Genomic DNA, 12,568 nt, shown 5'->3' with positions numbered 1-12,568 from the left:
GCTCAAACTGCTGACCTTTTGGTAGGCATGGAGTGCTAACCACAGTGCCACCAGGGCTCCTTCCAGTCTGCCAGATCCAGATCCACGTTTCAGCCTTGCCCGCCCCCCAGCCAGTCACATGACCCCCAGAGGCTGTGGGTGGGTTAGAGAGCCCCTCCTAGTGTTCTGGGGTTCCTGGAGAAGCAGGGTCAGGTCTCAAGCCCAGCCTCCAACAAGACCACTGGACCCACATGTTCCTGGTGGCCCACATGCACTGGGCACAGCCTGGACTCTAGGTCATGTCCTCTGGGTGACCCTGCCCTGACGGTCCACCAGGGAGAGAGGGGATTCAAGCTCTTTGCTGGCCAGGCAGGCAGCTCAGATGCGGAAAGGAAGTACAGTATCCTAAACACAAAAGGCTGGCCTTTGGCCAGAAGTAGGAGAGGCAACAGTTCTCACAGTCTGGAGGCCGGGGGGCTGCAGAGAGCCGGGCTTAGGCAGAGAGTCCGTGAGTCCTCTCTGTGCCTGAACCTCACTTAGAACTCCACCTGCCAAAGCTCCTGGATGCCCAGGACAGCTGCCACAGCAACGATTACGTCCCATCTTACAGATGAGACGACTGAGGCTCCTCAAACCCTCTCTCACAGAGAAGAGGGGAGGGACAAGCAGAGTCAGGTGGGCGAGTTTAGGTGAGTTGGCCAGCCTACCCTCCCCCCTACCACCACCACCTACCACTGGTTTGGGTTTCTAGGGTTCACTCAGAGCTCCAAGGCACTCTGGTCCTGTGGCCTGGCTTTGTGTCCCCAGCACCACAACGGCCGGTGCTGACTCCAACGCTGGGCAGCTCTGCCCCCTGCCAGATCAGAAGACCCCAGCCCTGTAAGCACAGGAGTCTGGGGAGGCCAGAGAGTTCTGGCCTGGGGGTTCCAAGTGCAGAGGAGGAAGCCAGGTGGCGGCTCCCCAATGTATGATCATACACACACGTGCACACAGCTCACAAAGCCCCCTGGGCAGACAAAGAGCCACCCGCCAGGGCCTGGCATCCACTGAGGGGTGGGAGACAGGCCCAGCTGGAGGCCTGCAGGTCCTCCCCACAGCTGCCCCATTTGGGAGGCAGGCAACAGCAGGCAGGACAGCCAGAGGGCTCTGAGGCCAAAGCAGGACAGAAGGGTAGGAGGAGAGAGGAGCAGGAGGGAGCCGGCAGGCCAGGCTCCAGCCTGCAGCCCTGGCCGGCATTCTCACTGCCAGTTCTGGCACAGCCACTCGCTTCCCTTCCACGCTCACTGGGCCTTCAAGACAGGAGTCAGAGATGCCGCCTCTGGGAAGTCTTCCTTGACTGCCTGTAAGCTGGCTTAGACGGCTCCCAGAATCCCTGGGTTTGGGGCACTCCAGGGTCTACCAGTCACGAGGTCAGTAGTTTGAAACTACCAGGCACTCCATGGGAAAAAGATGGGACTTTCTACTCCTGTGAAGAGTTACAGTCTCGGGAACTCAAAGAGGCAGTTCGACCCTACCTTGCAGGGTTGCTCTGAGTTGGCATGGACTTGATGGCAATGAGTTTGCTCTGGGTATTTTTAGGGGCACTCTGGTCCTGTGGCCTGGCTTTGCTTCACGCCACCCGCCCCACCCCAAGCTATTCCAGTGGCCCCAAGCTATTCCAGTGGCCCCTCCTGAGGGCCTATCTGCCCATTACCCTGTTGGCCAGGAGCAAAGAAGGGTCCCCCCTGTAGGCCTTGAGAAGATGCCCTGGCCCCACCCAGAGGAAGCCTGTCTGCCAGGGAACTTCGCAAGGCCCACTTAGACCAGTAGCTCTTCCCCTCCCCCAAGATAGCAAACAGATGGCAGCGAGCCAAGACCCATCTTAAATAACCCAAGTAATAAAAATGGTCAATTGAAGAGGGTGGAAGGCAATGTCTCCACTGCAGGGGCCTCTCTCTGGCATGCAGCGGGCAGCTGGGGGCTGCGTGAACCGGCGCATCCCGGAGTCAGAGCACGCCGACCAGGGCTCTGAGCAGGCAGTGGGGACACAGCTCCAGCTGGTGGAGGGGTTCCTGTAGGCCAGGGGCCAAACGCCACCCAAGTCCCAGCCCCGCTCTTCTCCCAGGGACCCCTAGATTCCGTCAGTAGCCCCCACTGTCACCACATCAGCTGCCAGCTTTGAGCACCTTCCTCTCACATGCCTCCACCTGTCATTCACAGATAGAGCTCTTCCCATCTAGCAGAGAGGCCAAGGGACTCTCCTAGGTGAGGGGAGGTAGCCACAAGTAGCCTCAGGTTTCAAGGTAAGTCAGAGAAGAAACAGAAGGGCAGGTAGGTCCTTCCTAATGCCCCCACGGTCTGACATTCAGTGTGCACAATGCTTCCACAGTCATCATCTCGTGGAGTTCTCCAAACAGCCTCTTGAGGCCAGATTGACTCCCATCTCACAGACATGAACACTGAGGCTTAGAGCAGGGGCGCTGCTCGCCATGGGCATGGCCGTCCTGGATTCAGCACAGGATGGAGGTTGGCTCTGAAGCCTGATTTCTGGGATTCGAACCTTGGCTCTGCTTCTGAGGAGTGTTAGGTCTTGGCCCAGTTTCCACAATGTCTCCGGGGCTATTTCAGCCTCTCTAAAATGGGCTCGTGAGAGTACCCACCTCACAGGGCTATGATGTGGCTCCATGAATTAAACGATTGAACACCACTTTCAAAGGTGCCTGACGCAGAGTCAAACGCAGGGCCATTGAGTCCATGTTGAGTCACAGTGACCCAATGGGCAGAGGAGAAGTGCAGGGGGGATCCCCAGGCTGTGGCCTTTCCCCAGGCAGATGGCCTCATCTTGCTCCTGTGAAGCTGCCGGTGGCTTCTCACCACTGCTCCACCAGGGCTCCTCGGCCAAGAGAAGAGCTGTAATAATATTTGCTCAAAAAACAAACTACCTAACAAATATGTGCTGAGATCCTGGGTCGCACAGATCTTGTTCAAGCAGGCACACATGACCTGACACAATTGCATGTGGCCCAGACTTGGAGCCAGCCCCTGGGCAGAGAACAACTGAACCTTGGGCTCAGTCTCCCACACCCAGCAGTGCCATCCTCCCCAACGATGATATGAAACGTCATAACAAGTTCCCTGTACCCACCAAGGTTCACGGATCTGACTGAAGCCAAAAGTCAGGGAGCTCCCAGGCCCGGACAGGGGCCAGCTTCCTTCCCTCCATCAGTATCCCGTCATCAGCTGGAGAGGTCGGCCCCCAGCCGTGAGGCCCTCCATGCGTCACAGAATGGACATGAACTTAGTGTGAGGCTGCGTCCAAGTCCTGCCTCTGCCGTCTCCTGGCTAGGTGACTGGGGCAAACTCCTTCTCCCCGGGAGCCTCCATTTCCAACTGCACTGACTGCCAGGTTTCAGTGAGACCACATGGAAAGTGGCTGCCAGTGTCCCCTGCTCCCCAGGCCTTCCCGTGCCACATACCACCCTTGGTGGCCAACCAGGAAGTCCCCTTCTTCCAGGGCCTGGCCCTCATTAGGATGAGGTGCAACAAGCAGGAAGGCTGGATGGACCGAGGCCATGAGGCTCTTCTGCCTGCTGCTGCCCGTGGTTCATTTGCTTCTTAAGAAATAATTACTGTAAGGTAACAGTAGGAAGTCTACCCAGCGAAGCAACTCCCTCCTGCTCTGTCACCCACCTCAGCATTATTGTGACAGATCCTGGGAAGACCTGACCCCAGCCTGCCTCCTCGCCGCACTTCTACTCTCTGGGCTGCCGCTGCTAGCCTGGAGGCAGCCAGCCCCACCCCCACCCCCAGATATTCTCCTAGGAAGAGCACTGCACTTAGGGTCTGGAGACCCCGACTGGACTCACCGTGGAATCTGGGGCAGCTGTGTTCCCCTCTCTGAGTCACCCCTCTGTAAAGTGGGCATAGTCTGGTCCCGGGTCATGAAACAGATCCTTTACTAAAAGATGTCGTCACACAGCCCACCTCTGTCCCAATTTAGATGCACAGCTACCTCGCCACAGGGCAAAGTAGACCTGCCCCGAAGCAGACTGCCACGTATTTCTCCCATGGAGCAGAAGGTGGGTTCGAACCATTGACATTGTGGTTAGCAGCTGAACGCTTAACCACTGTGCCACCAGCGCTCTTTAACAAACATATAACCCATTGTCCCCAAGTTGATTCTGACTCCTAGTGACCCTATAGGGCAGAGCAGAACTCTCCCCACGGGGTTCCCCACACTGTCACCTTGGCAGTCACCACAGAGCATGCATACTGCACAGGGCACATTGGCATGCTACAGAGCATGCATACTGCACAGGGCACATTGGCACGCTCCCCTTCCTATTGTCCCCACCCCATCCCCACCCCAGATGGGCAAAGCAAAGCTCAGGTCACGCATCGAGCAAGCCAGGGGCAGCACTTGGACCCCACAGGGGTCCAGCTGTCCCCTACCACCACTCAGGGGGCCCTGCCAGGCCATAGCGCCTGTGGGAACCAGAGGCTTTTCTAGGTCTACTGCCGGGTGACAACTACCCTCTTTTGTACCAGGGACTAGAAAGAGAAACCACATCCTGCCCAGGAAGCAAGCACCTGATGCCCAGAGTAGGCAGGAGGGCACTCCCTTGGCAGGCAGGCAGGAACCCCACTACTGACCCATCTAGCCCGGAAGCCAGAGACCCATAACTCTGGCAAGGGCCACAGATGGTGCCAAGCCGACCAGTGCCCACCTCCCAAATCGCCAGCTGCCAGCCATGGTCTTGGCCTCTGCCCACCACATGAAGCTGGCACCATTTACCCTCTCCTCCTTAGGGCTCCCACCCCTGCTTGTGAAACTTCCCACGTTCCTCTGACAGTTTACAGTTCACCAAGCACCCACCATGTGCGTTCACTTACGCTTCCCACAGCCCTGTACAGATGACAAGACTCAGAGAGGCCCAGAGGCTAGCCCAGGCTCGCTCAGCATTTAGCTCCTGTGCTAGACCCACACCTTGGAGGCCAAGACTGGGTGGCCCCAGCATCTGACCGCCAGCGGTGTGTGTTCATTAAACTCAACCCTGGTGACACAGTGGTTATGGTCTGTGATCCTCAAGGTCAGCTGTTCAAAACCACCAGCCACTACATGGGAAAAAGATGAGGTTTTCTACTCTTAAATAGTTACAGTCTCTGAAACCCAAAAGGGCAGTTCTACCCTGCCCTACAGGGTATGGACTCAATGGCAGTGACTGTTTTGAGTTTCGTCTTCTGACTCTTAAACCCAGTTCCTTCCTTGAGAGAGCTGCCAAGTTCCCTGATGGCAGACATTCCCTGGAATGTCTGTGAATCATAGCCCTCGTCCCCAAGGGGTCGCAGCCGCCATGTATGGACTCTGGTCCTGGCTGGGCTCTGTGTGCACGAGAGAAAGCGATGACGGACCAGTCCACAGAGTTTCCAGCTGGCAAGGGAGGCAGATGGTCCGGGCAATTATGACCTGGGTGTGGGGCGCCGTGTTGGGGAGGGACTGGCTGCTCAGGAATGCTTGACCAAAGAAAGGCAGGGAAGAACAACAGATCCCTACTTCGGAGCCACGGATTGACAGGACTGCATTGCGCATTCTTCCCTGCCCAAGGTCTGCTGCCACCCAGGACGTTGGAAATAAGTGAGACATCGGCTCAGTGTCAGCTCCCCGATGCCATCGAAAGCCAGCACTCCAAATGCAATGTCTACAACTTGCAGATCACTGATAGATGATATGGTTTAAATCAATTCCTGGGAAGTCAAGGCCGCTCCCTGCAGCAAGGGGTTGGGTCCCAACTAGTCTTCAGGTCCCTCCGGGACCGACCTATGTGAGGACACGAGCCATGGAGATAAAGAGAGCCCAGAAGTGAGTGTGTGTATGGATGTGTGCATGTTAGCATGTGTAGGCATGTGAGAGAGTGTGCATTTGTGGGTTGCATGGATATGTGTGTGTGTGAGAATGTGGATGAGAGTACACGTGTGTGCATGTCTGTGTGTGAGCATATGTCTATATGTGCCTGTGAATGTGAGTGTGTGCGTGAGCATGTGTGTATGTGTGAGAGAGCGTGAGCGCTGGGAGCCCAGAGGCTGCGCATCCGGCCGCACATTCCTTGGGAGGAATCTTCAGCGTCAGCTGTCTCCTGCTTCTTTTTCTTTTCTGGGCCCTCACTGCCCTCCCTCTAGCTTAAGTTTCTAAAAACCCCTCCCAAATGTGTTCCCAAAGAGCATGCCAGTTCTTTCATGCAGCTCTCCAGAGCACTGAGGCGCTGGGGGAGGGGGTCCGATGTGTTGCTCTAGGGGTGGGGGGGAGGGGAGAGATTTCCGGAGGCACAAATCAACTGAGGAGGAAGAACGCCCTTCTCAGATGCTGGACAAAGAAGCAGCCTTCCCCACCTCCCCAGCCCCCAACACCATCGCGGCGCCTTCCATGGGACAGAGAGCAGAGACGTGCCCTGAAATGGATGTGTTGGGCAGCCCAGGGCTGTGTCCAGAACTGTCTATAAATTAATGGAACTGACGTGGCAGGAGGGCGGGGGACATCACAGGAGCCTACCAAGCCCCCGGTCCCTTAATATATGAGCTCATTTATTCCTTCCCAAGCCCTCAGAGAATGGCATTGTGACCCTTCTTTGACAGAGCAGGAAGGAGGAGGCGTGGGCAGCTCTGAGAGGCCGAGTAAATTGCCCAGAGTCACACAGCACGTCTGGAAAGCCAAGCCCTTTCCACCACCCCAGACTATCTCCCAAGCATCGGAAGTAAAGAAAGAAGCCCTCTCCGTTTAGCTTCAGAAATAACGCACGTGTCAACGGAAGTAGCAGGACACAAAGCCCTCTGACCAGCTTTCCTGGGGCATCAGGGGCCAGCACCCACCTGCTGGAGGGCCTCTCTGGGGTGTGGCAGGAAAAGGCAGGGACACTCCAGCTGGCCCACCCACCGTCTCTTTCGGAAGACCCCCATCCCAGCTGACACAGCCCAGCCCCTTCCGCCTCACCATCAGAAATAGTGGTGGAAATGCCTTTGTAAAAGATGCTTAAAGGCTAGCACTGAAAAAGGTGGAGAGGACTTGAGAAGCCCTGGCCGCAGGCAGGCAGACAGTGTGGGCATCACCTCAGGGCAGCTGGGAATAGACGCGAGGCCTGGGCTGGGCTCAGCTCTGAGGGTCAGTCCCCCTCTGGGCCTCAGTTTCTCCATCATGCAAATGAAGGAGTCAGCAGAATCGGTGATTTTTTGTTTTGTTTTGTTAAGCAGTAGGACCCTGTTTTCAAGTGGATTCTCCCTCAGACTATCCATCTGGGAATCAGACAGAAATGGGATTGCAGAAATAGGACCATGGGCTGTGGAGGAACCACCTGAAAACCAGCAAAGGATCATGGGGGAAGCCTTCCTACCTGGCCCAAGCACAGCACGCCAACTCCTCCAGGCACCAGGCGAAACCAACCAAAGCCTCACGGCTGACTGAGGCCAGGGGTGCAGATACCTGGTGGTCAGCAGCCTACAGGGAGGGAAGGGGGGAAGCCCGAAGCTCTGAATCAGGCCAGAGCTTGTGGGAGCAGCAGGGGACCAGGGGTGTCATCTCCCCCCCAAAAAATGTTACCCCACCACAAAGCAGCCTTCTCTGCCAGCCCTGGGGCAACTTCTGCCCGCCGCCCCCCCACGCCAGACTAGAGGGACCTTTCGCTTGATGATCTCAAGGCTTTCATGCTTCCTTCCAGAGCCAAGGAAGAGAGAGGAAACTGGTTCAGTTCCGCCTGGGGATGGGCTAGGCAGCACTGTCCATGCCTCAAGCCTGAACCCTGGTCACTGGAGGCCAGGAGGGGCAGTGGCGAGGCCAGAACAAGAAGGCTACAGTGAACACTGCCGCCCCAGAAGCAGGGAGCTCAGCCCCGGCCCAGGGGAGTCCCAGGTCAGCAGTGTGGCAGGGGCTGTGAGGGCACTCAGGGCCACCTAGGGGAAGCCCTCTTGTAAAGGTGGAGGACCCGAGAGCCAGTGAGGGCACCCACTGGCCTAATGACAGTGACAGAGCCAGACCTGGGGCCTAGGTCTCTTGGATGCTCGTTTCAAGAACTCTCTGCTTGAGTGGTGTTGGGTGACACTCAGCAGGGACCTCCCAGGGAAAAGCCCCCCTCTGCCTGCCCCCCCACCACCTGCACACTCAGAACAGGATATTTTGGTGGCATTGGGTGGTGACAAGGCAGAGATGTTTGTTTTGGTTTCTAAATCAATGCTTGACAACCCTCGGCTGTGTTACAGCTTCAGTGGCCACACTGCCCACGTGATAATGGGCTCAGGGCTCAGCTGGTTGGACTTAGGGAAAGCCATAGCAATGGTGGAGGGCCAGGTCCAGGCACCCCAGTCAGGGACTTTGGGCGGTACTTCCCAAATGTGGTTCATGGGAGCACATGGGGTGATGACTTTATAAACTTAAAGTACACTAAGGAGGTGAACAGTTAACCGAAAATAGTCCACACAATGGACTATTATTCAGCACTTACAAAAGAGCAGCATAGCGTACTGCTAGACAATTTGCCGCTTCGGAAACCCTACGGGGCAGTTCTCCTGTGCGTAGAAAGTCGAGAGGAGTCGGAATCAACAGCACTAGGTTTTGTTCTTTCTTAACTGGTGCATACACTCTACAACTCGGACGAACCTCCAAACCCTTATTGTCGTGTAATAAGCCAGACACAAAAGACTGCTTATTGTATGACTCCATTTATGAGGCATGTTCAGAATAAGGAGATCAATGGAGCCAAGTTCACGGTTACCGAGGCCTGGGGTGGGAACAGAGAACGACAAACGGCAAACAGGCAGGAGAGATCTTGGAGGGGCGATGCAAGCACTCTAAACACAGATGGTGACAATGGCTGTACAACTCGGGGAGTTCATGAACATCACCGAATGGTATGTCTAAAACAATCCATTTTTAAGATGTGCAATCCTACTTCAGCAAGCCCATTGAACTAAGAACGGACCTCACAACAGTACAGGAAGGAGCCCTGCTACCTGAAAGGTTGGAGGTTCAAGTCCACCAGCCACTCTACAGGGGAACATGGTGACCGTGTGCTTCTGTAAAGACTGCAGCCTTGCAAACCCCACAGGGCAGTCCTGCAGGCTCTCTGGGAGGCAGAATGCACTCATTGACAGTGGATCTTGTCTTTGTTTTCAGTAGCACGGGTGGTAGTTCATGGTTATGGCACACACACAAAAAATCAAGGGAGTAGAACTCAGAACCCTCCAGCTTGATGAACTACACTTCCCAGGTTCCCCTTTGAGAAAAGCACATGGTCACAGGTCCCTCGGGTGGATCTGTGGAGACCCTGGCTCTTTCCTTCCCTTGCACAGGGCCCTTCCATTGGTTACTGCTTGGGGTGCTAGGCAAGGTACGTGGAAGGATCTGAAGACTCGGGTGGCCAGCCCGTCTGACAAGCACCTGAGTCTCATCCCAGGGCTTGTGATTTCTCCTGTGAATGGGAGGTAGGGGTGAACATACAGCCCAAACTGGGCTCACCTAACTCCATAGTCCTCTAAGCATGTTTTCAAGTTGACCCTATACTCGCTGTACCCCCACCACCCACAACAGTTCTAATGAGAAACAAGCAAGTAGAAGTCCTAACATATGACAATTACCTCTTTTAAATTCAATCCGTGACCTTGATGAGGCTACTTTGATCCACTGACACGGAGAAGCACGATGACATCTCCTGTCGTTTCTCTCCAGTCTCACACAGAGAAATAGCTACAAATGAGCCTCGTGTTTAAGCTGCTTACTTTGCAACCTCTGCAGACAAAGAGAGCGAAGCAGAGGCTTCACTCCAGCCAACTATCAGCAAGAGATGGCGTTGGTGGTGGGCTCCAGCGAGTTAGTGTTCAAACAAAAGCTCAAAGTCACTGCCATGGGCTCAATTCCAACTCATAGCAACCCTATAGGACAGGGTAGACCTGCCCCTGAGGGTTTCCGAGACTCTAACTCTTCATGGGAGTACAATGCCTCATGGGTCTCCCACGGAGTGGCTCGTAGTTTTGAACTGCTGACCTTTCAGTTAGCATCCCTGCCAGAGCTCCAGGGAGTTAACATTAGGAACTTAAATGTTAGCAAGCACACTTTTATGAATGTATTCAGATTACACTATACAAATATTTTTAAGTAATAATTTTATTAACCATTCAGGAAACCACCACCCCCAACAGCATCCAGAGGAAGCCTGAGAGTACAAGGAACAAAAAGGCTGTAGGCCACCCACCTCACCTGACAGGTAGGGAAACAGGCTCAGAGAAGTGGCTACATTTACTTTGAAAACTATCAACCAGCGTTCTGAATGGCCTCCAGAAAAGATGTCTCTCTCCAATTCACAAAGACCTGGAGAAAGGTGTGTACCCACCTCCCAGCAGAGTGGGAAGAGTGACGCCCACCTCCACCTGTCTCAGCAGCACGGGCTCATTCCATGCCCGTGCCAGAAGCTGACATCACACCCCACACCCTGGGTGCAACTTCAATGAGCATTACTCAATGCCAACCCATCTCCTTCTAAGACAGGGCATGGTTTTTCCATCTCCTAGGTTGCCAGGTCCCAAAAGCACACACTCAATGAAACCAAACACAACACAAACCTGGGGCATGACGACACCACCAACAGTGGTGGACAGGAGGGCCCAGCCCAGTCCTGCTGAGTTTCACCATCAAGATCAAGTGCCTGCTTCCCTAGCCAGTCCCAACAAGGCTGCCCACGAAGGATAGAAATATTGCCTCCCCTTGGTGGGCCACCAGAACATCCTAAAGTCTTCAAGACACAGCATCTCTAGGAGAGGAGCTCAACTCCCAATAGGACCCAAGATTCACCGATCACAGAAAATCAGAGACCCCAGCCTCAGGGTATTTCTGCTCCCTGCTCACTTGCCAGCAAGCCTGTCATCTAATACCATCAGCTTTGTACTGTATACCTTCCAAAGAGCATCCCCATCAACCATCCAACTGTCCTCTCACCCAGCTCGGAGGTGGGGTGGGGTGTTATTTCTACTTCTCTGGTGGGGAAACAGGCTTCGAAGCGGTTCAACAATCTCACTGGCATTTGAACCCTGCCCAGCAGGAAGGAAAAGAAGAGTAATGCCCAGTTCCCCAGACAGACCTCCGTGCCCTTTAACAACCCACTGCTCACTCGAGCATCACGGCTCAGGGATGGAAGGAAAAGTCTCTCAGCCCTGGAATCCGATCCAGGGGACCCTGATCTGTGTAATTAATGCCAACCCATCAAGGGCACAAGGCCCTTCCCCCACACAGGTCTGAGCTGTTGCAGACAGGCCCCCTCCTCTTAGCGGAAAGCTGAGCAGGCAGTCCTGCCAGCCAGGCTGCAAGCAGCAAAGTCTATCCTCTTCCCAGCTGGGGAATCTGAGCTGGGGCAAGAATGGGGCCCGCCTGGACGGTCCCGAAGTGGTGGTCTAAGTCCATCCAATGCTTCCTGCTTCAGCCCAAGGTTATCTTCTCCAGGGGCCGTTAGGCTGAGTTTCGTGGCGCTCAATAAACGTGAGATGGGGGCGACGAACGGAGGCCTTTTTAAAAAACGACCTAGGCTGGGAGGAAGAAGAGCCAGGATGGGTTACCACGACGGGTCAAATTCTGCTTTCACCACTTACAAGAGAAGCTACTTTAGGCAAGCCGCTTCACATCTCCATGCATCCGTCACCTCATCTGCCAACCGGAGTGATGGCCTTCGGGTCTGCATTGTCCTGAAGATTAAATGCGATCACACACTCGTACAACACCGAGGGTTATTTTGTCACCTGGAAACCAATGTGCTTGGACCACGGACGGCGCTGAGGCGTCCCCCCACAGTAGTCAGCGTTCACCCTACCCCACCCCCACCCCGTTCTGGATTTTTTTTTTCCGTTCTTGGATCTTGATAACTAAGTCTTCCATGCGTGCTGCGCTCATAGCTCACTCCGCTAACAGCTTCCAGGACACCTGCTGGGTCCAGCAGGCAGCTCGTCGCAGCCAGGACCAGCAAGCTCCCTCCCTGGGTGCGAAGGGGGGAAGGGGGGCGACCCCCACTCACCTCCGCTTGTATTCATCCCGCTCGCGCTTCACCTTGGCCAGCACGTTGTAGAGCGCGCGGATCTCGGGGGTAATAGTGTCAATCTGCACGCCCACGCCATCGGGGTGCACCCAAGACACGCCGGGCCCCTGCACGGTCTCCACGCCGCCGCCGCCCGTCCGGCGCACCTGAGTGTAGCTCCAGATGGTCCCGGGCAGGCGGCCGTAGTGCTGCGGGTGCGAGCCACCGCCGGGAGGCAGGCCGCCCAGGGCCACGGTGTTGGCATTGACACCGGCCGCTGCGCCGCTGCCCGGCCCGCCGCCCGCCGCCGCCGGTCGCAGCAGCTCCGGCCCGGTCTGCACGGCCTGCTCGCGGGAGAAGGTCTTATAGCGCAGCCGCCGATCGCGCTCGCTCTGCTGCTGCTCCAGCTGCTTCTCCAACAGCCGGTTGCGCCGCTCCAGCTCGTGCACCTTGGCCAGAAAGCAGCGGAAGCGCACGTTGAGCCCCTTCAGGAGGTGGATGTTGGAACCCAGGTCGTCCCGCAGCGCCGCCGTGACTGGTGACGGCCCCGGCCCGGCCCCTCCGCCACCCCC

At 55.8% G+C, this 12,568-nt stretch overlaps 1 protein-coding gene across 1 annotated transcript in view; it reads right to left on the bottom strand.

Moving 5' to 3' along the window:
- IFFO2 (intermediate filament family orphan 2) overlaps positions 1-12,565 on the bottom strand; it is a gene marked incomplete at its 5' end in the record, with an annotated part of 44,346 nt that extends 31,781 nt beyond the window's left edge. The window contains one exon of the mRNA XM_004705395.2: positions 11,997-12,565. Coding sequence (XP_004705452.1) covers positions 11,997-12,565 — 569 coding nt within the window. The remainder of the gene's footprint in view (positions 1-11,996) is intronic.
- Positions 12,566-12,568: the final 3 nt, after the last annotated feature.

Source organism: Echinops telfairi, unplaced genomic scaffold (genome assembly GCF_000313985.2).
Source record: "Echinops telfairi isolate 266 unplaced genomic scaffold, ASM31398v2 ScPeMD7_7457;HRSCAF=8495, whole genome shotgun sequence".
Lineage (NCBI taxonomy): Eukaryota > Metazoa > Chordata > Mammalia > Afrosoricida > Tenrecidae > Echinops > Echinops telfairi.
This window is presented reverse-complemented; position numbering and strand designations above follow the sequence as displayed.